Here is a 27,792-nt window from a genome sequence, read left to right on the forward strand (position 1 = left end):
GGAGACAAATAGATTTGTGTGTCATCAGCATAAAAATGGAAATATACATGTTCAGTTGGGATAATTGCGTCTCCGGCATGCTTATTAAAAGGCACAAATGTTTTCGTAGTATTCTGTAACAAGTTTGTTATGGCTGGGCATATTATTGATAACGGTTAGCACCTTGTTGCGGGCGCTGGACAGACAGGGGGTCGAGGAGTCCTGCATGATGGGTTTTAATGGGTTAATGGGTCGCCTACCATATTTTGTTTTGTTTTGAGACCAGACTGAGTGCGACTTTCTACAGATACAATAAAATAAAACAAAACTTGTTTAGGTGCAGGCTGGCGTGGCAGACTCACTGACTACCACCAAAGGGTCTGTGGACCGCAGGTTAGGGACACTTTATTGCCTAATTCTCACCTCAAATGTTTTCTGAAACATTTTATGTTTAACTTTCAGAAGAGAATGTAGCTGCGTCCGCCATCTTTGCAGACATTCAACAGAGTAGAATCGCCCTCTAGTGTCTACTTGTATAATTAGCTCCCTGTGTGGAAGAGTGATTGACAGGTGCTTGTCATCATATTATTGGTTGAAATAGGTTCGACCTGCTGACTGACATAGGGCGCGTTCGAAAATTACGCACCGGAGCACACTCGCCTATTAGTTTGTATTGGCCAGTGCGCTCAGTGCTGTATTTTCGAACGCACCCATTATCACACATTACATTTCTGTTTGACAGGAAGTTATTAAGATAAGACTTTTAGGGGCTTTTAATAGGAAGTTAATAAGATAGGACTTTTTCCTTCCTCTTTTTTTCATTTCAGCTGATCTTTAACATGTCCCAGGTGCTTTTATTTGAATGCGACACATATACACCCGGCCTTCTTTCCTTTACACGAAAAGTTACTCCTCCAATAAATGGCCCGCTTGCATGTCAATCAAGGTCTCGCCCCGCCCCTAAATGGTCAGTCTGCCTCTGCCTGTCAAACTGTTATGTCAAACAAGTTCACGCTCCGCCCCTTAAATAGCCCGCTCGCCTGCGGCCCCGCCCCCCTCCCTGCCTGTGCTCAGTAGACAGACCAGTGTTGCCATGTCCACTTGTTATAAGCGAGTTTAGGCTTGTTTTTCTGTAAAGTTGCTTGTAAAAATTGGTAGTTGCTTATTTGGGCTTGTTTCCAATTTTGTTTTAATTATTTAAACCAGTGGTTCTCACATATTTTCATGCCATGGACCCCCACATTAGTATGTATTTGTCCCTAACCCCCATCTGAAAATATTGCCAAGGACTGCAGGGAGCCCCATACCAGATTGATTGATTGATTGAATACTTTATTAACAGTTTACAAAGACAAGCACAGGGAAGTACAGTTCAATGCAAGATCTATTAAGAAGATTTTAAACCCAAGAAAACACTGGCTTGTCTCTATTGGGGTCCTTTGAACTCAATTAATTGAAACATTTAATGACAGACAAATATACACTGTACTATCATATAAACGGGTAGAAAAATGTACAGAAAACATAAACGGGTAGAAATTGAAAAAAAAATATGTACAGTAAACAAGGTTTGTGTTTGTTGCAAAAATCTTCCACATTTTATTTCAAAATGTTTTTAAATAGCCAATGTATATACACGGTAGGTTAAAGTGTTGCTTCTTTTGGGATTGTTTTCTAGACCTGGTTGCTTGTTTCTCTCACACAATCTGGCAACACTGGCCCTAGTCGCCTACAGACCTCGCGCACTAACAGCAGCGGGTGGCTAGTGACCGTTGGGGGAAACAGAAGCGTCTCAAGATGGCTGACACGCTCAGCAGCTCCATCCCCCATATAATCGGGGCTGCTGCCACTGCAGTGGCCACCGCCAAAAACACGCTCATTAAACCGACCGAGTCGAAGAAGAGAGCCTCTGATGACAACCGCGATTTCAACCCACCACCGCCGCCCAAGAAGGTCCGGGGCGAGGATAATAAAAGCCTTGTTAAACCTAAGAAACTCAGCCGAGAAGGGCTGGGGGGCAACGGTAGCAGCACGTTGGGGGGCGGCAAGCTCCTCCAGCAGCACCCCCCGAAACCCAGCCATGGCAACCCGTCTCCGTGGAGCTTCACCACGGCGAGCAGCAACAGCAGCCCCTCGGCGGCGGTGCCTGGCGGCGGATCCCAACCGCCGACCCACAAGTCCCACATCCACAAAGTGTCGAAACAGAGCGACGTCTTCCTCCACAAAGTATCGAAACAGAGCGATGTCTTCCTCCACAAAGTGTCGAAACAGAGCGATGTCTTCCTCCACAACGCGCCGTCCTCCTCTTCTCCCAAACCCAATAAACCAGGCAAAGATAAACAGCGGGAGAAAGACGGAGATAATAAGAAGAAACATAAGCTACTGCTCGCTGGATCCGGGACTGTTGTAAATAATAACAACAACATCGTCAGCATACATACCAACATCACTGCTGGATCCGGGACTGTTGTCAATAATAACAACAACGTAGTCAACATACAGACCAACATCACTGCACTGAAGAGGGAGAATGGGACTGAGGTCATGTTGCCTCAGAAAGGTACGGTTCATTATTATCATCCCATTATAACGTGGTGGAAGAAGTACTAAAAGGTGTTACTTAAGTACAAGTATCAATACTGCAATGTAGAAATACTCTGTTACAAGTAAAAGTCTGGTATTACGAATTTACTTGGGTAAAAGTGTAAAAGTATTGGCATCAAAATGTACTTAAAGTGCCAAAAGTAAAATAGGCTACTCATTGTGCAAAATGTCCCATTTCACAAGTTTTAAAATGTATAAAAATCTTTTGAAAATACCCAAGGTATATATAGGGCTCAAGTGGTTAATGTATGTGTTTTGATAATAAATGAAATCTACAAAGTAACTAACGTTTTCAAATAATTAAAAGTACATCATTCGCCCCTGAGATGCAGTGGAGTAGAAGTAAAAGTATTGAAAATTGGAAATACTCAAGTAAAGTAAAAAAAAATACCAAACAATTGTACAGTACTTGAGTACATGTACTTAGTTACTTTCCACCACTGGTTATTATTCTGTTAAAACACATTGTGCGTAAACGGCTTAAGTTTGAGTGGCAGGATATCGTTTTAAAAGCCTCCATAATATTCTTTATAAGTTGTTATATAAGCAGCAGTTTGTGTCACTTGAGGGTGTTTAATGAACATGTGGCCGTGAGTGTACACTGTACAGTCGTTCATCTGTCTGCATCATCATGCCCCGTTATTATTATTATGGCTCCGAATTATAAAGCCGGCGTCTTGTGTTTGAATAGCCGTGTACATTTGATACTGTATTTATTTTTTTACTTTTATCCAAGTTTTTCAACACCCTCGGAACGCGTCGTTTTTTTTAGCCGTTTAAAGTCAGCCGTCTCCCCCCCCCCGTCATTGTAGTACTGTACGGCTATTTGTGAAGACCGTGTTGAATCGTACATGGGATACTGTTGATAATTTAATACGTCATTTATTATCGATCATTTACACATGCTTCAAGTCTGTCTGTCTTCCAGCCTGTTCACCCGCGCATGAACCCGCAAGCCCCAAAACCACACGATGAATACCAAAACGCTCGCCCCAAAACACAGTCGCCCCGGGGCAAATCCGGCGGACTCGGAACGTTTGCCACCTAAACGTAACCTCAGTAAACTATGCCTAAACCTAACCTTATTCATAATAAACGTAACCTCAGTATGTTAACTATGCCTAAACCTAACCTTATTCATAATAAACGTAACCTCAGTATGTTAACTATGCCTTAACTTACCCTTATTCCTAAACGTAACCTTACCTCAGTTAACTATGCCTAAACCTAACCTTATTCCTAAACGTAACCTCAGTAAACGGTGCCAAAACCTAACCTTATCCCTGAACTTAACCTCAGTTAAACTATGCCTAACCCTAACCTTATTTCTAACCTTATCCTCAGTAAAACAAATACAAGGAAAGAAAATGGGGGTGAGCGTGTTTTGGGGCGAGACTTCCCGTTATCTACGCGAACGTTAATATTTTTGCAACCAGCTGCTCTCGTGGCGGCGGCGCTGTTATGAGAAAAACAACAGTTGTTTGAATATTAGACTAGTTTGAAACACCATAGGACCATTTCACTGGTCCACGAGGTGCCAATAGTTATACGGCAATGTTGTAAAACAACACGGAACTAATACTCGACGCTGTAATCCACGTCGTATCGTATTTATAATCATGTCAATAAGATTAATTGACATGGAAGTGACATATTTGTGCATCAAACATTAACGGGTGACGTTTTTGGGGTTGGCAGTTGGTGTTGTGATAAAGCGGTACAAGTTGTTGTCATAACAATATGACTGTACTGTTAACACCCGCCATTATAGGGCAAGTGGTTATTTTTGGTACAGTAGCCTACCTACCACGCCCCCTCCACAACCCTGGAGCTTCCAGTTAATACACCATGTTCTTAATTTTTCTGCTAGATAGAAATTGTATGTTGCTGATCCATTTTCTTTCATTTACAGCAGTGGTTTTCATTCCTTTTCAAGGTCCATTATTTATTCAGCATTTGAGCCATGGACCACCATTTGATGAGATTTAGCCTCTCAGACCCCAAGACTTAGAATATTTTGTTATCGTTGGATACGATTTTGTCCACAATTCCATGCTGTACTGATGTGGTACCATAGGAGATAACAGGCAAACGTTGATCAACACAACAATACTTTAATTAAGTAATGCAGATGTTTAACAATAATTTAACTCCTGATAGCATAAAATGAAACCAAATAGACCCGTTGGTTTCATTTTACGCTCTCAAGAGTTAAAGATCTATAAGGGTCCATTTGATTACCAACTCTCCATCGTTTAGCTGGGGACCACCTGGAATCCTCTCAAGGACCACTGGTGGTCCCCGGACCACTGGTTGAGAACCACTGATTTACAGTAAGCCTGTAACGTGAATTCATGCATATGCGTTGCAGCAATGATTTTATGTAATTTAGTTACATTTTGTAGTTATCTACACGATTAAGCACATTATGTTTAAAAGGCATTGCCTTAATACTATCGCATGCCTTTCATTAATTAATATGAACAGTCCTGTGGTTCTTATGGCACTTAAAAAAGGTTCCATGAAAGGAGAGTGAGGAAACTCTTTAATATTATTGTCTATAAGGTAGAGCTTGGGGTAAAAAACAAACAAACAAAAAAACAGTTGTATAGCCTCCAGCCTAAGACAAAAAAGAAATATGGCATTTAATGTATAACAAATCCTAGTCTCCCTTCAAAGGCTGAAGAAAATATGGTCTGTACTATGTAGTAGATGATGGCATTTTCCCTACTCCCTTTATGTGCTCTATTGTGCTGTAGCTGTGTCATAAATGGGCCTTGTGTGTTTGTGTGTGATACATCATGACACACAAAAGTGTAAACAAAATGTGTGTATGTGAGTGACCGCATGATGTGAGTGCTTTAATTTGTGTGTGTGTGTGTGTGTGTGTGTGTGTGTGTGTGCGCACAGGCATGCTCTCTTTTCCACTTGGCTGGTTTAGGAGGGCATGACAGGTTGAGAACGCCTCTGCTGCCTGTAGCAGCACACACGCCTTGTTATTAGACAACAGGACTTATTAATAATTTAACTACATTTTAATCAGAACACCAACACAAGCCTTGTTATTAGACAACAGGACTTATTCATAATTTAACTACATTGTAATCAGAAAACCTGTCCTGTGTGTCTGTCCAGAGATGTGTGGTGGTAGAAGTGTTGATGATTGTCTGAGGACCGAAATGTCCACTCTGTGTCACATTATTTCACCATGTCACTTTTTGCACTTTTGTAAGTTAAGGGGACTAGTATTTTTGCACCTTCAGAGCCTCAATTTTCACTTGCATACCATAACTGTCACTGTTAGCTTTCCTACTGTCTGTCTCCCAAAAGCAGAGAGGGAGATGGTGTATGGGAGGCAGATGGTTGGAATTTACTATTGTCTGGATAGGGTAGCAGAGTCAGAGATGGGGTCACGGTCAGGACTGGGGTTGGGTATAAGGAGTTGCTGTTGTTCAGGACAGGTCAGAGAGAGAACCTGTTCAGACATGCAAATGTTTGTCAGTGAATGCCAAGTGTCTTGCGCAGCCATGGCAAAAGCAGCTACTTCTCACCAGTTGAGTTCTCATATTAAAGGGATAGTTCACCCAAAGAAAACATGTTTTTCCTATCGATTAGTCACCCCATGGAGACTTGAATTTATGGATATTTTCTTGTTTTTGTCTCATTCCTAAGCCAATAATTTGATGACCCGCGGACTGGTAGGTAGCGGTTCTGGTAGGAGATACAAAGGAGACCCTTTGTGTGTCCTACCAGAACCGCTGCCGGTCATCAAATTATTTGCTTAGGAATGTGACAAAAACAAAAATATCCATTTTGTGCTCTTCCTGTGTATTCAATTCATTAAGAAGGGGAAAGAGTTTGTGCAACAACTTTTTATTATTTTAATAAATATGCCTAAACAAACTTTTTCACACGAATAATGTTGTTGCAATTAAGATATTCGATTGGGCATATATGTTTTATATAATGCACAGATAAACAATTAAAAGAGAAAATCATGTAGAGCCTATTTCCTCATTTCCCTGGTTTCTGTTTGGTGTGGTGCGAGTGGGAATGACAGGCAGGCACTCTCTGTGGCGGGAGGAGCGATAGAGAAGAGGAGGGTTGATAGTAGAGCCATACGGCTCTGGTTGATAAGAGTACAATAAAGATATGGGGGAGGCCGGAGGGCCTTAAATATTAAATACTAGTAATGAATGTACTAATGCATCCCATCTCACCTGGATCTAGACTCATAACACCAGGGCCTGTACTATTAAGCAAGTTCAACATACCCAGGAGGATAATGTTTTTATTTATCTGGCTTCACTTATCCAGAACTGCAATCATGCTAACACAAATGTGTTAGCTATCACACGAAGGTGGATCAACTCAGGTTTTCACAATCTTCCTATGATCATGTTCACATAAGTGCCAGTGTTTGCAGCATATGACCAGTCGCAAAGCTACTGGCAGCAGAGTGGCATCTTTCACAAATGAAGAGCAAACTATAATATTAGACAAATATCAATTACGATTAATACAAACGTAATTCCAGGCTAAGAGCAACACGGTTGCAACTGCCATATGCAGGAAGGGCAGCTGATTTTTTTATTTTATTTTGTATACTAGTAGTATGACTTTGTGAATGTGTAAATTAACAGGCTTATAATACCACTGCAAGATATGATAAAGACATGCACATACAGTATGTGTAATAACATGGGTGTTGGATCAACATGAATACTTTGTAGATTAGAGCAGAACGACCCGCACACCAAAAAGCTCCCTCTTAGAGGATGATATTTAATGCACATTTCAAGCAGCGCAGGCTCAGCCTCAGATTTCTTATAATCACTGCCCCATCATAGAACACGAGAAGATCTATAACTAGGTTTGTGTATTCAGTTATTAAATTAAATTCTAATTTTAGCCTTATTCTTTCAGATGCAACCCCGGTAGTGTAAAATGCACTTGGAAACAAATATAAAATACATAATTAAAAGCGGTAAGAGGCTTACTTAGTAAGTACAAGCTTTTAGTGCTTAAATTAGTCTCTGAGACTGAGGTACAGTAGGATCTGATATGGGTATACGAAAACTCTTTTATATTGCTTACAGCCAACAGCTCACGGCTCAAGAAGCTGACACAAATAACTCCCTCCCTCCGATGAGGATTTGTATCTCATATAATACAAATTGTCAGGGAAATACAAAGGGCTTTGCAGGTCAGGTTTGTTTTGTTTTCTTGATTCTTTCTTTTCCCCCTGGCTTCCCCTGTCTCCCCTCCCCTCTTCTTCTTTTTTCTTTTTTCTTTCTAGAAACAACAAATACGATGTATTTCACCCACTGTAATATACCTATAAACATGTGATGTGACAATAAAGATGATTCTGAGGTCTTTGAACTCTGTCACCCTTTCATGACACCCTTTCATGATCTGTGCACCAAGCTCCATAGGATCTTGTACAAATGGTGATGCCATTGATTGCCATTGTGATGCCATTGGTCAGAAGCTTTTATTCGCGTTGATCTGTTATCGCGAACATAACCTTCTCCAGAACATGTTAGGTGTGCAGCATAGGTTACCGGGGCGAATTGGCGATGTACACCAGTATGAAGTGAACCACCGTTGTAACTTGTAACCCTGAAAACCCAGGATTAACCTGAAATTACCTCTCTAACCCCAAATCCTGCTTCGTAGTACCTGCCTCTTTCTGAGTCTGAACAGGGCCTGAGTCTTGAGTGTGTCAACACAAGTATACCTTACTGAAGGACTGTGATATGGTCAGACAGTGTGTGTTGATGTAGCCTGTAGTTCAGATGAATCCTAGCCAGCGAGTAATCTTACTTTCAAAGCATTCTCTCGTTTGATCCTACCAACACTGAATCTAACCCCACTGCTGCACACACACACACACACACACACACACACACACACACACACACACACACACACAGCTTCCTTTTCAAGAGGTCTCTCATGTAATTCAAAAGAAAAAGTTCCCTTTGACTGATTTTCAGTGAAAGAGAAAAAAGAACAGGGGAGTCAACCCGATTTAGTAAACAATACTTAAAATCATACTGTGTAACATTTTCAATTAAACAAAACATATTTTGTTAATCTTTCACTGGAGTATTTTTCTCTAAACACTTTTAAACACTATTTTCATTTGCCAGTGCTTGCCCCCAAATTCATGCTAAAATGACATAGGCATCGGAAATATACCAGAAATGTATTTATTTATGTATTTTACAGTTAATACAATTTCAAAAACTTGTTGTGTTCCAAAATATCCTCGGGCACTAGGACCCTGCCTGCAGTGTTCCTTTTTCAGATGTAATGTCACATCACAGGTTTACAAGAAGTTGGTGAAATTATCCATCATTTGCAGTTTTCAGGAAAGGGAAAAAGAATTGAGTTGGAAAGAAGAGTAGGGTGAAAAGTACTTCCGTTTAGACAAACGCTGTAATGACAACAGAGTTAGGGTTAGTTTTTCTTGTATTGTTCCTTTTAATTTTTTCTTAGGTATTGCCAAAAAGACTGCTAAAATGAATGTTGCACAGTATGACTTTAAGTTTGAAAATACATTTTGTTGTGAGCTTAGGCGGGTAGAGCTGCCCATTTGCTGTGTGTGTGTGTGTGCATGCGTATGTGCATCCATGATCAAAAGTAGCAGAAATTTGGAGCGGAAGACCCATTAATCCCTCTCTATTTATCTTTCTCTCTGTCTCTGTCTTTCTCTCTCTTCACAGTTCACACCGACAAGGTGAAACGGAGAGAGAGGGACAAAGAGAAGAAGAAAGAGAAACTTAAAGAGATCAAGAAGGAGAACGGGGCAATGAAACAGTCTGGTAGAGGTAGGTGGAAACACACACGGTCATACTACATACACTATTGAAATACATACAATGAGATATTACAATTTATTAGATGTTGCTAGATGAAAAGGATGTAAAATATTTTACGTGAATCAGAATATCTTTCCAGCGTGATTAATTTCCTCGCTGTGTATTTAGAATTGTACAGTGAGGTTATAAGTGGCTTTTCAATCAGCAGCAATGATGTAAATTGACCCTCACTCTACAACTGAGCCTCACTTTAGTGTGTGTGTGTGTGTGTGTGTGTGTGTGTGTGTGTGTGTGTGTGTGTGTGTGTGTGTGTGTGTGTGTGTGTGTGTGTGTGTGTGTGTGTGTGTGTGTGTGTGTGTGTGTGTGTGTGTGTGTGTGTGTGTGTGTGTGTGTGTGTGTGTGTGTGTGTGTGTGTGTGTGTGTGTGTGTGTGTGTGTGTGTGTGACTTCAGCCCAGTAACTGTGTGTGATAGCTGGTATGAAACATGAGAAAGAGCGAGACAATTCAGGACAATGATAACCTGTCTGTCTGCTTCTCTCTCTTTTACTCTTTCTCTCTCCTGCTCACCTCTTGTCTTTTTCTCTACATTCCATTACTTAAAGACGATCCATGGACAAATAATTAAATAACGATACCAAAATTCCTGATCCCAATCACTTCTATCAAACAAAAACGTAGTGTGTGATTACATCTGCAAGGCCTTATGAATACCTAATCATGCAGCATAATTTCATACACCTGTGTGATTCCCATTGCTCAATGTTGCTTCAGTCTACAATCAGCTGATTTAATTATGGATACCCTGTTGGGCAGCTACTCAGTTCTGAATCGAAGTCAAGATAATAGCCGGGCGTATTGGTGTATTACCAACGTTCCCGTTTTAAACTTAAACAGTACACTAAAATGTGTATATGAAAACATTAATAGGCAATGTAGTTACATAAACGTCTTCAGCCCTGCCTCTCTGTCTTGTGGTTTGTGAGACAAAAAACAGCTGAATTTACATCCCATTGATCGCATAGTGAGAATGGGATGGTCCGCTTAGACTGTGATAGATAAGATATACCCTTATTGATCCCCAGAGGGAAGTTCAGGAGTCATTACTTCAACCCTTCCCTCTCTCTTTCTACATTTCTTATTATCTCTTCCTCTCTATACTTCATATCTCTCTCTCTCTCCTCTCTTGTAACCCTGGCTATATAGTAAGTTCACTCTGCATACTCATGAGAAGCTGTCCTTGAACCGTGTTGTCTGTTGTGTGTGTGTGTGCACACAACTATGAAACACACACACACACACACACACACACACACACACACACACACACACACACACACACACACACACACACACACACACACACACACACATACAAAGAGATGTTATCTGTATGTAGCAGATGTTATCTTGACCATGACAGGCATGTATTCTCTGAATACACTGTGACATTTCAAGGTCTCTGCATTAGCGTTGACCACATAACACAGACAGCAGCATTAAATCCTAAGTAAAACATTGAAACACAGCCCTGCAATGGAAACCACATCTACATTGGTTTGATTAATGTAACGCCCAAAATATACCCATGACTAATTCAGCAGTCTTGGCGCCGGGCACAGACAGATAGCGCCGACATTTACCGTCCTGTAGATAGGACCATTGTGCTGGATACACCCCCATGGAGCAAGTTAAGACCATGTAAGTTTTTAAAGCATTGAGTCTGTAAGAGGGCTTGAATTTGACATGACAAGAATAGCTAATACCATGATAGAAAATACCATAAAATACTACAAATATCCAGAATATGAATTTTGACAGGACAGGAGATGAACTCTGTTTCCACCATTCACACAGTTCCTAATTGGCTGTGTCTGAACAGACAAGGCAAACAGAGCTGTTGCAGTGTTCATTTGAATGGGTGAGGTAATGTCTTTGAATCACACCAAGAAGATAGATCTGAACTAAACTCAACGGGCCAGGTGACATTATTGAAAGCTGATGGGAACGGGAGAGAGACATAGATACAGTAGACAGAGAGATAGAAAGTCACACAGAGACATGTCTTTAATCCAACGGTGTGTTATAAGTTGACAGACAGAGTGATAGAAAATCAATAAAGCACATCGTGTGTGTGTGTGTGTGTGTGTGTGTGTGTGTGTGTGTGTGTGTGTGCAGTGTATTACATGGAGGATGGCTTGTGTGTTAACAGAGCTTTTGGATTAAGTAGCCATTGTACTGCCAATTCTCTTTCTCTCCATTTCCCTCGTTTCTGTCGAATGTGGTATTGAATGTGTCGGGTACAGGTGTGTGTGCACGCATGTACAATATTTGTGTTCATTCGGTCATAGTCTGAGCATAATTCAAACAATGGCTGCTATCTTAAACCCACATGCACACAGACACACACAAAACAGAGACACGCACACACACAAAAACTCTGTGCTTCCATTGAATCTGTTATCATACTCACATTAATCTGACTGCATTGTACACACACAACTCTTGGGCCATTCAAGTGATTGTCCTTTTTAGGGGTGCAACGGTTAATGGAACTAATCGATTTAATCAATTGAAATGAAATATTACATTTTCTAAATCCTGAAAATAGCAGATCTATAAGCTCACAATTTGTCACGATGTGATGTGTTGTGAGTTTGTAAGTGGTTAATCAGATTAATAGATTAGTTAATTATGAAAATTGTATTTGAATGTGTTTGTTCTGTTTTGTTGATGTATTATTTTCTTTATTTAAAAAAAAAAGTGATCTCCCCCTCAAATTGCTTCAATTAATCGAAAAAGTAATCAATAGAATATTCACTAAGGTGCTAATTGATAGTTACAGCCCTAGTCCTTTTGCAAATATCAACGACGTCAAGAGCACACATGCTTATATAATGATTGTGAAAGTGTGACTTGGCAAACACAGGCATATCTACTGTACACACATAGCATGTGAAAATGAACATGCTACGTGTTACTGTGCCTGAGACACTAGTCTTAACATTACTCACTGGACAGGCTGTACTGAACAGTTTGTTGTTTTTATTTAAAAATCAGAGACAATTAATGGTATATTTATGATGATTATTATCAGAGACAATTAATGGTATATTTATGATGATTATTATATGTTTATAGATGCACATCTCCCAGTATGGGTGTGAATGATATGTGTTGCTTCATTTTTTTTAAATCTTCTTACCATACCTCTGTAACATCCATCTCTCTCTCTCTCTATCCCTCCATCCAGCTGAGAAAGAGAAAGCTAAGCTCGGTTCCGAGGAGCTGCAAACCAAGAAGGTGAAGAAAAAAAAGAAGAAGAAACATAAGGACGGAGAGAAACAAAAACGAGTGAAGATGTACCATCGCTCCTGTCAGACTGTCTGCGCTGGCCTGCTCCTCCTGCCCTCCCCTTCCACTCACTCTTCCTCCTCTCCGTTCAAGACCCCTCTCCCCATTCCCTCTACACCTCCCCACAACAAAAACACCACCCTCTCCTCCTCCTCCGCTCTACCCAACTCCCTCCATCCTCCTCCACCGCTCTACTCATCCATGTACTCCAAGCCCCCCCACTTCTCCGGGGTCAAAGCCCAGGTGAGGCCCTCCTATCCTGGAATGTCGGGGCTGGAGTTTGCCCCTTACATCCACATAGAGAGCCAGCCTAATGGAGGAGCACTAGTAGCCCACGCCTACTCCTCCCAGCTCACCTCGAACCTCTCCCTGGAGCAGAGACGACGCTTCGCTCAAGAGTTTGTCACACTGGTGTTCAGTGAGGACTCGTCACAGGTAAAAATAATGATCATAATAACACGGTAAACTCTTCAGTGACAATTTAACTCAGAAGGAGTACAAATCGAACCTTACGGATCCAAACGGTCCCTTGGGTCCATTTTGTGACAAATTAGAGTTATGCTGTGTTCACACTGGCAGCTACAAGAGATACAAAGCGACACAGTGTATCTGTCGCTGTTGAAGTGTTCATCAACACGCTCGTTGACGTCATCAAGTGTGCGTCAGACAAGCGAGACACGTATTAAGCAGGGTTAAAAAGAACATTGAACTGGCAGATGGAAATGATTAGTTACTAGCAGGAATTGTGTGAAGAGAGAAGGCGAGTGTAAATGGTTAAAGTGAATATTGACTGATTTCCAGGCAGCTCATTACGTGATGGGGATCGTCCATGGAGGAGCCGCTTACCTGCCTGACTTCCTGGAGTATTTCTCCAGCAGGTTCCCCACTGCGCCGGTCAAGATGGAGGTCCTGGGAAAAAAGGACATAGAGACTACGACCATGGACAACTTCTACTGCCAGGTTAGAGAGAGAGAGACACGCTTGTATTATTGTACTTGTGAGGACCTCAACATTTTAGAATGGCATTGAAAATAGCCAATAAATGGCCCAGAAATAACCGATGCAAAGCCCAGGCAAAACTCTAATACTAACCCCTAAACCTAAACTCTAAATGTCTAATCTGTCCAAGTCGAAAATTTTTTACCCCAAACCTGTTCTTTTCCTAATGCTAAGACTAACTCGATTTCTTTTTTCTTTTTTCTACCATAAAACAACCATCTCTCTTGTGAGGACCAGGAAAATTGTCGTCACAATGTCTATTTCTCAAATTCTACTATACTTGTGGGTAGTGGGGACATTTGGCCTTCACAAGTATAGTAACACACACACACACACACACACACACACACACACACACACAGTCCTTCAATCTACTCCAGTCCACACTAATGTGAAGTGGATACCTGTAGACTTAGGATACTCTTTTACCAGGTGCATGGAAGGACAGACACAAGTTTAGGTTCTTCAATCATCATCTCAGTTTATTTGCGTGCAGTCGGGTTACAAACAGCACAGCAGAAGCAGGCAGCGCTCACGAGCGAATCTCTCTAATTCTATCTTTCCTCAGTATTTATACACTTTTTTTTATCTGACTCAGTCCCTTCCTTCCTGATCCATGTCTGGTTATTTCTCAATCTATCAGGCACATAACAACATCTTCCATGTAAATTACCTCTTCTCCGAGAATTTAAGAGTTCGCTCTGACATGATATTGATTCTGTGAAATAAGAGTTAATTTGTCTGATATCCTGACAACATTTGATTTATATGCTTGCTGTCCTCCTCTTATGGGACCTTCTGTGTCTCCCTTCCCTGTTCTCTGACATGGACCTCAGACCCTTTCCCTAGTATCACTGAATGTCTGCTGAACTCAGAGTAGCTGCTTCCCCAGCTACTCTTCGTGCATGAGTACTTTTACTCAATATCCTGCTCCAGAGAAGGTCTCTAGTTTTACATAGGATCTCACCCCTGCATTGGTTTCTCTTCTACCTAGGATCTCTCCAATTGGCTTTCTGCCACTACAAATGCCATGTCATGTGACTCACTACGCTCTCTCTTTAACTGAATGAAATCACATGATGTACAGTAGTACACACAACAGAGATAGGGCATAAGTAGTACATAAAACACAGTTTCTGTGTATATCTTTTTCACATTCTTCTCTTCTCTCTCACTCTCTCTCGCTCTCTCTCTCTATTAGAGCATCAGTGAGGGAGTCTCTTAACACCCAAACAGCATCTGCTGATGGGAGAAAAATTAGGTGGCCTCTATTGGCGCACCCACACACACACACACACACACACACACACACACACACACACACACACACACACACACACACACACACACACACACACACACACACACACACACACACAGACAGGGGGATCAGTAGTGTGTGTGGAGGGTGTTATATTGCTGGCTCTGCATTTCTTCCAGGTTGTGCTTCTGTTAATGACCAACACACATAGTGGAGCATGTCTGGAGACTGTGTGTGTGTGTGCGCGTGCACATATGATTATGTGTTGTTTGTATTGGTATTAACTCCCTGATAGTCTGCCCCAGACTGTTTTTCTTTTAATTTAGAATAGCCAAATATTTTTTCTCCGCCAGGCCGAAGGCGTGGCCAAGACTATGTTTGCCTCAAATCATGAGCGACGTCTGATTGCCGTAAAACATTGCTGGCCCACAATAAGCTACCTGCCCTGGCGGAGACCTGTTCTAGTTACTCCTTTTTTTCTCTCCAATTTAGTCATCATGCCAATTAACCTTATCCACAAATTGCTGTGTTGCCACTGCTGTTGTATCCTACTCGCTCACCTGCCGAGGAGGTAGTGCCTCCGTCCTAACAGCTGTTGCTTCTCATTACCACATGTTTCGGGATCCCTGAGGGTCCACACATACATACTTGCACATTATAGGGACTTTGCAGAAGGAAGCTTAATTTTGTATAGGATCTGTTTGTGTGCGGTGACGTTGTACCTGTTCTCAGAGTACCCAGTACGTTACCTACTACCATATCAACCAAATATGGACATACAGTTCAGGGATCCTGGATGTCGTCAGAAACTACTCGTGTTGTTGACGTACATGAGCATAGCTCGATGGTAGGGTTGGCCAATCATGGAAGCAGATGCCTATATCCCGGCACCCAAACACACAGAGATTCAGTGTGTCCTCCACAGACCTGCGGAGAGACAGATACAGATAGTTTTTTTTTTTGGTTCGGAAACCATTCATTTGATTGACTCGGCACTGCACACCCCAGGGTCATGACCTTGGGGCACACACCAAGTTTGAAGTTGTTTGGTTGGACGGCACCTGAGTTATGCCCAGGACAGTCACACACACACACACACAGAATCAGAATCAGAATCAGTTTTATTGTCACATCACAGGTTTACAAGGTAAAAAAGTGGGTGAAATTCGTTTTTGTACATCGTTCCCATCGCAACGTTAGTTTCCATAGAAAGAAGAGGGGGGGGGGGGGAGAAGAAGAGGGGGTGGGGGGCAAGTGGGAAGGAGATCAAAACAAGAGAGCAACAGAAGGCCAGACAAGTTATCTACATATTTACAAAGTACCTGAGATAATAAAAAACTAAAAAAAAACTAAGGTGCCTGAGCATAGCAGCAATGTATTGTATACTGTGCATGTTATACTTATACTCTGCATGATATACATATGGACGTTAAGGTGCTTAGAGGAAAAGAGCACAATAAAAAAGGCAAAAAAAGTCAGTGCGTTATACATGGGATTAAGGTGCAAAAGGTCAGTGCGTGTCCACCTAGGGTGGACTGACCCTGGTATAATCCGCAAGTACCTCCATGAGGGAGTGCAACAAAAAGTCATTTGTACCTGGTGTAGTCCACAGGTGTGTCCGAGGGGGGGCTAAGTCCAAGTCATTGTCCCTGGTATAATCCACAGGTGTGTTCAGGAAGAGCCAGAAAAGTCTGCACCGCCTGTTGTCAGGCTGCTGAACAAGGCCTATGCCTCATTCAGGCTTATGCCCCATTCAGCATTCTGACAGCAGCCGGATTAAAACTGCACCAGTACCTGGTGGTGGAACTCTTGATACTGCGGTAGAGCCCCTTGCCCGGTCGCGGTCGTTGTAGGGGTTTGAACAGTCTGTGACTTGGGTGGTGCTTGTCCTTGATGATGCGCTTGGCTTTGACCACGCACCGCTTTTTGTACAGTTCCTGGAGCGCTGGGAGCTCGTCTCCCATTATCCGCTCTGCCGATCGCACTACTCGCTGTAGGCTGATCTTTTCTCGGGCAGTGCAGTTCCCGTACCAGGCCGTGACACAGCCTGTTAGGATGCCTTCAACAGAATTGTTGTAATACAGCCTGAGGATGCGATGTCCTACTCCGAGCTTCTTCAGGCGGCGGAGCCAGTACAGTCGCTGCTGAGCCTTTTTCCTCACGTGTGTGGTGTGCGTCTCCCATTTGAGGTCCTCCTCGATGTGTACTCCGAGGAACTTGAACTCGCTGACCCTTTCCACTGAAGCACCGTCGATGAGGATGGGCGCATGGTCTCTCCGCGGTCTCCTGAAGTCCACGATCAGTTCTTTGGTCTTGTCGACGTTAAGAGAGAGGTTGTTCTCCCGGCACCAGAGTGCCAGTGAGTTGATCTCCTCTCTATAGTCAGACTCGTCGTTGTTGACGATTCGGCCTATCACTGTTGTGTCGTCCGCGTACTTTATGATGGTGTTGGAGACATGTGTGGCTATGCAGTCATACGTGTACAGGGAGTAGAGGAGAGGGCTCAGCACGCATCACACACAGATCATGAATTCATTATGCTGTTATTAATTGTGCATGCATTTTATGGATGTGTAGCGTGTGTGTGACACGGAGATGGGGACAGAGGGAGATATAGAAGGAGCTGGGGTAGAACAACACAATTAGTGAGAGGTAGAAGTAATAGGAGTTGGTATGATGAGAGACAGCCAAGTGTTTGTCCGGACTTAATGTCAATAGTTAGTGTTTGTGTACGCCTGTGTGTAAGCTATGGATAGTAAAGATATATCCCATTTATTTGATGAAACAGACCTGATGTTGTACTGATAGACACCCCACTGTTACATTATGTATGGGTAAACAGCTCTCTACCAGGCAGAAATAGTTGATGCATGCGCACAATTGTAAATAACTCTGCCTCTGTAACTAGGTCATTTAGCTCTGGAGCAGTGTGTGTGTGTGTGTGTGTGTGTGTGAAATCCATAATGTTGCCATTTTTTACTGAAAACGTCACATACCGATTATTTGATTGCTAAAACACATTTTAGGTCGATGGATTAATCGTCTCTCTTCCTCTCTCTCTCTCTCTGTGATGTCCTGGTGTTGCTCAGGTGAAGAAGACATACAGCGGTGGTACCTACAGAGCTGGGGCCATGAGACAGATCAGCCTGGTGGGAGTCGTGGACGAGGAGGTCGGAGACTACTTCCCAGAGTTCCTCAGCATGCTGGAAGAGTCTCCCTTCCTGGAAGTGAGTCATGGACGGATGGATGGGGGAGAAACTACCTTTAACGTTCTCACCATTTACATTCTGTTGAAGCCATTTCAACATTTGCCATTATTATTATTTTGCTATGAATTATGCCTAATGTGTTTTGTTTATTATTGATATTATTATGAAGATCTGATGTCCAAGAGGGTGACGTTATTTATGTGGGTGGCACTCGGTGATGAAACACAGGTGAACAGGTGTTCACAGGCCAGAGCGGCAGGGCAAACCATTTTTCACAACACATAGAATAGAATAAGCCTTCTATGAACCTTTTTGTTTGTTTTAATCAAAAAAGTCAGGCTGTTCATATTTCTCTTGGAACTTAATTTAATAAAATAACTTCTAATGGCGAGAAAAGGAACGCACGTTCACTGTGTTGTTAATTCAGGAGCCGCTCTAACACATTCTCTCCAACTCTGTTTGTCTTTCTGTCTGTTTCTCTCTTTCTCTCTCTAGCATACCTTACCCTGGGGTAGTTCCTCCATTCTGAAGTTGATGAGTCGTAAAGAGAGTGATGATGGTCCCATCATGTGGGTCCGACCGGGAGAACAGATGATTCCTGTGACCGACACACCAAAGACCCCCTTAAGGAGGAGACGGTCAGTCAGACACACACTCATAGATGCACTTATTAACACAGACATATGCGGATTGATGCATAGACAACACTGATATTTTCTGATATACACAGACACATACTCTGTTGACAGACATACTAACACACGTAGAGTTGCGCATGTACGTACACACACACACACACACACACACACACACACACACACACACACACACACACACACACACACACGTGGGGATAGAGAGACACAGGAACACAGAAAGACAGACAGGTTATAATTGAAGTTATCATTAAAGTGTCACATAATTGCTCCACCCACAATTGATTAATTTATCAAGCCCGGTTGGAAATGGGATATATATACAAATAAAAAATAATCACATGAATGATAACATTTTAATATTTTTTGCTTGTTTGGTTTTGCATTGAACAGATTATTTAAATCCACTTTTTGGCCCTAATGCAAAATATACCCTATATGTGGCATAAATACTGCTTTTCACCCTGAGAACACAATCACCATGGTGAAGCATGGTGATGCTGGCATCAGGGCGTGGTTACACATACGCATCTGAAGAGGAGTAGCCAACACATGCTGCAACGGGAAGTTCCACCCCCTCACTCCCATAGAATGGAGTGAAGGATATGTGTCTGTTTCTGACGCACATATCACGATTATTCATGTCATAATTATTTTGGCCAAAATAATTGTCGTTGCCCAAATTATTACGATTTTTATTTTTTTATTTTTTCAAAGTAAAAAAAAGTGCTTAGGAAGCGAGATACAGCCTTTTTCAGTTATAAGTTAAACAAGGAGTGCTTTTTGTATGTGCTTTTTTGTATGTTTTGTTTTCACTGAGCCCATTCTTATGAATTATATCTCTCAAAAGAACATTGGAAATGATTTGGTAATGTCAACGGACTGGATTGGATGTTTGCATACACTAAATGAACGGAGCGTAATGGCACAGACGTTCATCAATGGATACAGCCACTTTGGATATGGCCTATAACAGCCTATTAAATGATTACACTTACATCCGTTGTGCAAACAAGAGTACTTAGTTCACAGGCACTAAACAGGAGCACGAAGGAGCAGATGTTTTAAGGCCTGGCTGTAACCTAGCCTGGTAAACCACCCAGGTCGCAGAAAGGTCTGCTGAAATCAAATGAAATGCGATTTCCGCGACCGGGGTGGTTTACCAGGCTAGCTGTAACCCACATTAGCCATGAAGCTAAAAATACCTAATTATACATCATCAGCATTAGTCACTTGCTATTTTAACATTAAGTAGTTCCAACTTACAGTGATGTTATTTCATTTTACCTGGAGTTTGTCGAACAGATTGAGCTGGATGGTTATAATGGAGATACGTTGATGTTGGTACCCGGAGACATTGTTGAGATTACAGAACACATAAGTTTTTGTTTAGTATTGAATCCATAGTATTTCCACACAAACATCCTTTTTTACTGAAGTTAGTTCAGAGTCTTCAGTCATGGTAACATTGCGTCGTACACGTGTGGAATCCTGGTTTCGAAATTTAAACAAAGCAGTGCCCGCCTACTACAAAACTGTATACTATCTAGAAATGACCACACACAAGTACATATCCATATCCCTAGTTCTCTCTATATACTGGATAAGCAACCTGGCAAAAGCTAATTGATCCCAGCATATGACGGATGATATTATATATTATACATTTTAAATCTCTGTGATGCAATTATTGTGAGCATTTTCTATCTGGATAAACTATAGTATCTTATATCGTCCCAGCCCTAATTAGGTCCGTCCTCTCATATAGTGTAACTAACAGAAACACAGTACATACTGCTCAATGTAAATGTACATAAAACAATACAAAAAAATCATCAACACTCCCTTTCTCCTCTAATCCTTTCCTCTTCTGTCCTTCTCCTCTCCACTCATCTCTCTCTCTCCTAGCTTTGCATTCATTACTGTCATCCAGCAGTAAGCCTCAGTGCTCAGCTACACAAGCTGAGTTGTCTGCCCTCTCCTGTGAATGTGTGTGATTCTGTCTCTTTTCACCCTATCCTCTCTGTCTGCTCTACTTTCTTGTGTATGTGTGAGTGTGAGTGTGGCTTAGCAATGTCCCTGTAGCGTGCTGTGTGTGCACAACATGCTATACATCTTGGCACATGTATGTGTGTGTTTAAACTGATCCACTGATCCAGTGGAGATCTGACTGCAGTCTTTCTTTTCTTTTTTTCATTGTCTGGCACCACAGTTTTTTTATGCTAGAGAGAGACGGAGAGAAATGGAAAAGATACATGTAGACATGTGTCACAAATATTTATTGGCAGAATTTCTCACAAAAAAGAGGGGAGTTTCAAAAAGCATTGCCATTAGACATGCTCACCCACCTGCTCACTGATTGATTGGTTCTGGTGTCCATCTGTCTGGCAGGTCCACCAATGAGGTGAGAAACCTTCTGCAGTACCTGCCCAGGATCAATGAACCCAGGGAGATGCAGTTTGAGGATCGAACCCGCGCCCACGCCGACCACATCGGACAGGGCATTGACCGGCACACCACGGCCGCTGTCGGGGTCCTGAAGGCTGTGTGCTGCGCAGAGGGGTAGGCTCAACAGTTTTGACAAGGCCCTAACATGGACTATAACTGCCAGAAGCCACTGGTCTGCACATACTGATACAGTGCATTCACACTATTTTGTATTATACTGTACTCTTCACTTTACCAACACTACTGTATCCTGCATCCTCTTTTTAGACTTGTTCAGAAAACACAGCACTTTGCGCCACATTATTTATTGCACAGACCAGAGCTTTAGTCTGGCCTGAAAAGGTGAGCCAGAAGAAATTATGTCAAAACCGACCCTTTTTTTTAAGCCTGAACCCGGTAACAGCCCAACATGTTTCTAAACATTAGCAGCAGCTTTTATTTCTCCTCATTGTATTTTATGTAGGATTGGTTATTCGTCAAGAATAGGGGTCATTCTCGCTTTTATCAACTATCAATGTCAGCAATTGCATACCGTCTTAGTTTCAATGAGTGGTGAAAGTATATTCTCTATTTTTACCAAAGTGTAGACATTGTAAACCTGGTCATTAAGGACATACAGTACATAATCCCTGGTATAGTGTTACAGAGAAGTCTCTTAACACTATGGACCAGAGCCTGCTACGTCAGGTCCCAATGCTCTGGTACCATTTGCCAGACAGTAACAGAGTGAGCAGTATGAAAACATGTCATTATGTGCTTAATGTCCTCAAAGTCACACATCTAACAAGCTTTGAACTGAGCAGATTGGACCTTCCGTTCCAGAGATAATGGCCAAAACATATGAAAACGGCCACTTTGAGTTTTGGCCATTTTCACCATTTGTGAACTGTGGGCAGATGCTCCCTGCATCCTCCTGTAGTCCACAATTATCACCGTGGTGACGTTATGATGGAGGCTCTTATCTTGACACTAAAATTACATCGTCTGTAATCAGGAGTTGGTGTCGTCCTTTATCATTCATGACCGATTCGTTCTAAATGCTTCGTTCTTTGGCATGAACAAACTTGTTCACTTCCTGAAACTGTTACGTTTAGACGTTCGTTCATGACGTCCCTGTCCCCCCCGTCCCCCCATCCACAGGACGGGGCGGGCTGTTCTTCCCGTGACTGACCGACAGACAGACAGACAGACAGACAGACAGACAGACAGACAGACAGCGTTGTGGTAGAGTTTTTCACTACAATAGACATGCATGCATATTGCAATTTGAATTGAAATTAAGGAACTGTTGTTTCTGGACAAAAGGCAGATGGTGTTAGCACCCCATTTAAGTGTCAAAAGAATTAAATATGCATGGTCCTAGACAAAGGACATGTAGGTACTGGTCAATTAACACGTTTTAGTATGCAAAGAAGATGCAAATAGTATGCTACACCTTCATGAACTACATTAAGTTAAAGACATGCTAGGAAATTGTATATTCATATGAGATTACTGGCTGCTTTGTATAAAACATTGAATTTGTGTTTGACTTATACAATTATTTATTGTAGTTATTTATTAGTTCTAAACATTTTTATATTACAAAGAAGATTGTGCAATTAGATCGTGAATGACAGTGCTGTGTGTCTCTGAGCAGTCATGTCAGTCAGTGGGATCGGATATAGTAGCCCATGCGCTCCGCCGGGACCGGAAGCTTTGAACGGATCATTGCCTCAACATGGACAAAATAGTTTGTTCACTGAAATGAACGATTTTCCCACCACTAATGGAGTTTATAGTAGTTTAGTTGTGTGTGTGGTCACAGGGAGTACAGGGGGGGCTGAGCACACATCCCTTGGGTGCCCCAGGCCAGAGTCGGTGTGGAGTAGGCGCTTGGTGCCAATCCACACCACCTGGTTACACTTGGAGTGGCTTTTCTACATCATTATTGTTTGTAGCACATATACTGTATGAAAATTCGGTAGTACTATCTACAATGAATATATGAATGGATTATGTACAGTCTCATCAGCAATAAATATAAACAGTTCTCCTTAACAAGCATACATCATTGTTCAGCAAGATGTACATCCTAGCAATAATAGTAGTCAAAATGATGGCATGACTTTCACTTTATGCATGCATATATGTGTGTTAGGTTGTTATACATGTATATCCCTGGTGATGCTAACGCAGTACCTGAGATACGTGTCAAGTTCCACACCTGCTTTCACAGTCTTACGGACAGTTTTGTGGGTAAAAATCCATATGATGCTTTAGAGAAATGCAGAGCAGCAAAAATCACCAGGATTTTCATAGATAAACTTCAAAAACATATTAAAAACTAAAAAACATGATTTTGGGTGGAGTGGCACTTTAATTGATTATTATTTGAAATGATTGATTAAATTATCGATCATCAATTGTTATTATTATTATAATTATAGTTGATTAAATACATTTGTTTGATTAACTGTTGAACCCCTAGTCTGGTGAACGTGCTCCTCATTCTCACAAGCTTATATATGATGGATGAGAGGAGTTGTCCAGGATGGTGATCAGTTTCCTCCTCATCCAGAGAGGGAGGAAGGAAGGGAGGGAGGGAAGGAGAGGATACATGCAAGCAGTCAGCAGATCACCCTTAAAATATCTGTAATTACATTTTAGAAAGCCAGAAAATAGCCAGACATAATACACACACACACACACACACACACTCACACTCACAGAGGCACACATAGTGTTAACAAATGTAACAAGCATTAGCTACCCCTTCCTTTCCCTGTCTCTCTCCTCTCTCTCTCTCTCTCTCTCTCTCAGGTCTCAGCCTTCTCGTGTAACCAAAGATGTGGTGTGTTTTCATGCTGCTGATTTTAATGACGTGGCTCAGAGATTACAGCTGGACCTCTACGAACCCCCTTTGTCCCAGGTTAGACCACACACACACACACACACACACACACACACACACACACACACACACACACACACACACAGTCTTAGACTTTGAAAACCCCTGGTTTAGGCAGTGTGTTGATATAGTGCACTACCACCTGCTGGCTGGTACTTTAATTCCCTCTTTTCCTTTCTGACACGTTCTCCCTTCCTTTGTCCTGCAGTGTGTGCAGTGGGTGGAAGACGCCAAGCTGAACCAGCTGCGGCGCGACGGCATCCGCTATGCCCGCATCCACCTACGTCACAACGACATTTACTTCATCCCCAGGAACGTCGTCCACCAGTTCAAGACGGTGTCGGCCGTGGCCAGCCTGGCCTGGCACGTACGCCTCGCGCAGTACTACCGCACCAAGGAAGAGGAGGAGAAGGAAGAAGAGGGAGAACGGCAGGAGGAAGAGAACAGAGAGGAAATGGAGGTGGTTCAGGACGAGAAGAGGAGGGTGGAGATGGACAGAGAACTGTGGGAGGAAGAGAAGGAGCAGAAGAAAGAACAGAGGGATGGGGAGGAAGAGAAGAGGAGGAAGCTGGAAAAGGATGAAGACCGGGAGGAGGAGAGGAGGGTGGAGATGATGGAAGAGGAGGAGGAGATGAGCGGGATGATGATGAAGATAAAGGAGGAGCAGATGAGGAGACGCACATTAGCGGAGGAGCGCCTCCTTTGCCAGCCTCCTGCACCTCTTGGCGTCTCCTCCCGACTCCTCCACCCAGCGGATGGATGGACAGGTGGAGAACGAGAGAGGGTGAAAAAACCCCACTGCCCTCTATCTCCTCCTCTCCACCAGGAGAACACGCCCAAAGTGCCCCATCAGCATCGTCTTCATCACCCAGACGGTAGACAGACGTCTTCCAGCTGCCGTTCCTCTTCTAAAGCCTCCTCCTCTACCTCTCTGTCATCTCTCTCTCCTATCTCCTCTCACTCTTCCCCTCCTTCAGTCCCTCTCCCCTCTCAGTGGGAACGAACAGACAACAGAGTCTCACCGGTCCACTCACACACACGGACACAGACCCCGTCCTCAGACCCATGGATGCCGGGTGCTCATACTTCAACATTCGTACCGACGGGTTTAATGCCAGGCACACCGGTGGACCCACGGACACACACGCTGCAGGATAAACGGACACACAGCACGGACGACACACAGGATCAGAGGAGGCAACACACGCACCAAGGAATACACACACAAAAAGGAATACACACACACCAGGCAATGCACACACAAAGACTAAATGCAGGAATTCACACAACCCAGCGCCTCCCCCAAATAACCTCTCCTCCCTCCTACCAGGCTCCAAAACACCTACACCATCCACCCGCTGCCCACCCCTTCATCCCCCACTCTCCACCGTCGCGGGCTCCATGTCCTCCCTCCTGGCCCACGCTTCCCCCACCCTCGCAGCCCACACCTCCTCCCTCTTCCCCTCCCCCGAGCCCCCACAGCCCTCCTTGCATGTAGCAGAGGAAAGAGGTAATTCCTAGGTTCGTTTTTGGACATGAGGGTATCTCCTATTTTTTTTTATTCTGCTGCTTCCTTACAGCTTTTACTGGGTGTAAAACACTGTTCAAAGGAAGACCGACAGAGAGAGAGATTATTGATAGTGTAAAGCAGTGGTTTGTGACCCCGGTACTACTGGTTTTCCATCCTACTAGGATGTTAATTGCACTCACCTGGTGACCTTGTAATTTTAGCTTCCTGGTCAGGGACTTCGTTAGACCCGAGGAGAGTTGTGAACCGCTGATCTAGAGTTTGTTTAGATACTGTGTCGGTCGCTTTGGTCTTACATGTCCACCAGGAACCATCTCTTCACAGCACTTGCTTCTATTTGCAATGCAGAGGACTGGGTTGTTGTGCTTCTCTCAGCAGCAGCGTAGCTTGGTTCTAACTCAGCGCTGTACAGCGAGAAGATTTCAGCTTTTGGCAGAAGGAGAGACTCATTTCAAATAGGGCGGGGCGATATGGACAAAACCAAATATCACAATATTTTCTGACCAATTACTGATATTATTATGGGGATGACTATTGGTGCTTTCAGAAAATACAACAAAATCGATGTTTGATAAATAATCATCAGTAATGCCATAACTAAGTGGGTAAAGGAAAATAATAGAATAGCTGGAACAGTCGGGTATGGTCACTTATGCCATATCACGACATTACAATATCCCAAACCTCAGACAATATTGGTATAATATCTATTGCCCAGCCCCAATTTCAAATGAGTCTTTCCTAGTCATTGCTCTGCGAAGTCAAACTTGAACCTCGCTGTACTTCACAGGAAATGCAGGCATTAATTCATACAATGTATGTGTCTGCAGAGATAGCTGCCAGTTGAAACAGAAATATGGCAGATAGAGGGGCTTAAGGTTGATAATTCAGATTTTGGAATAAAAACTATTTGAATGAATACAAATTAATACAAATACTGTATTATAGCTGTTTCCAAATTGATAATTCTCAGTTATGTTTTGGTACACAGAGCTTTAGCCATCAGTTTGGTTTGGATTTGGACAGTGAGTGCGGGTGGAGTCTAAGTCAGGTTTTGACTTTTGTAAGGATCCATTTATGTAAGAACCCGGGGGAAATCTGAAGGAGGATCTCTTATTTCGGAAAGAAAATTATGAAGTCTGGTGACTGACATTGCTGGTCCCTCATTGGTAGAAGGTCCACATTATCAAGGTAGCTATTGTTGTAGTAGTTGTAATCCTATTGAAAGGATGTCCTGTTGTATGTTAGAATAACAGCCCAGTTTGAAATGTAGCCCATCCCCTCCCAGAGCCTGTTCTTACCTTTCAGCTACAGAGTGAAACACAGACAGAGGACTGGTCTGGCTGTATGAAAGCATCTCTGTAGAAATACTGAGTTGCGATCTAATTTTAGCATTCACATGAATGGTATCCAAAGCTTGTGGCTACATTGTGCTGCCAAAAACTTCAAAATTCTCGCTTTAATCTAGATTGTCTGAATAAAACACCATAAGCTAGTGGGGTCAGAAACCAAAAATACATTTCTTGATAAGGTGTTGTAGGGAAAAGGTGTTTGCTCCTTGGAATGGGAGATAACAGAGTCTTTGTGGGCCGGTTTGCCTTGTGACTCGATTCCACTGACATGTCCTATAGGGAATCTGTTTTCCTTTGATGACTTTTTTATATATAATATCAGAAATCTGTCCTGTGTCAGAGTAAAGCTCCAGAGGTCTTGCTGAAACCCAGACAGGAAGCTATAACTATGTATATAAAGTTTTGTACAAATGAGCCCATGGGAAAAAGTTATAATAATCTTCAGGGCCTTGTATTGTTGTTTTCACTTATATTATTTATCTCAAATGTTGGGTTTTATTTTATTTCTGTGGTTTCTAACTCACAGCATTGAGTGTACATAAGAGGTTTTGTAAAGCGGTTCAGACATGTGTGATTTCTACTTTCAGTATGAGCCTGGCTAATAAAAAGGTTCAGTTACATCCAAGTCTGTCTCTGTTCTGTCAACACACTTCATCATACTGCCTCAAACTCCCATTCCTAC

At 42.5% G+C, this 27,792-nt stretch overlaps 2 protein-coding genes across 2 annotated transcripts in view; both read left to right on the plus strand.

The window, feature by feature from the left end:
- The first annotated feature begins 1,709 nt into the window (after positions 1-1,709).
- Positions 1,710-27,735, plus strand: LOC308079428 (uncharacterized protein). Its single transcript, XM_080420904.1, has 9 exons — positions 1,710-2,539; positions 9,318-9,422; positions 12,664-13,199; positions 13,566-13,724; positions 18,114-18,251; positions 18,729-18,871; positions 21,281-21,451; positions 24,140-24,248; positions 24,439-27,735. The coding sequence occupies exons 1-9, from the start codon at positions 1,777-1,779 to the stop codon at positions 25,726-25,728; spliced, it is 3,414 nt and encodes a 1,137-aa protein (XP_080277030.1). The 5' UTR covers positions 1,710-1,776; the 3' UTR covers positions 25,729-27,735.
- Positions 22,225-27,792, plus strand: part of llph (LLP homolog, long-term synaptic facilitation factor) — a 152,723-nt gene continuing 147,155 nt past the window's right edge. Inside the window, exon 1 of the mRNA XM_080420914.1 lies at positions 22,225-22,228. The gene's annotated coding sequence lies outside the window, so the exon portion shown is untranslated. The remainder of the gene's footprint in view (positions 22,229-27,792) is intronic.

The sequence above is a fragment of the Gymnoscopelus braueri genome, assembly GCF_963280865.1.
Source record: "Gymnoscopelus braueri genome assembly, chromosome: 23".
Lineage (NCBI taxonomy): Eukaryota > Metazoa > Chordata > Actinopteri > Myctophiformes > Myctophidae > Gymnoscopelus > Gymnoscopelus braueri.

Excerpts from the sequence above, each read along its gene's own strand:
- LOC308079428 (XM_080420904.1), top strand. The coding sequence starts at position 1,777 with ATGGCTGACACGCTCAGCAGCTCCATCCCCCATATAATCGGGGCTGCT. Across the intron at positions 13,200-13,565 it reads TCAGTGAGGACTCGTCACAG|GCAGCTCATTACGTGATGGG; the intron begins GTAAAAATAATG and ends ACTGATTTCCAG. Across the intron at positions 18,872-21,280 it reads ACCCCCTTAAGGAGGAGACG|GTCCACCAATGAGGTGAGAA; the intron begins GTCAGTCAGACA and ends TCTGTCTGGCAG.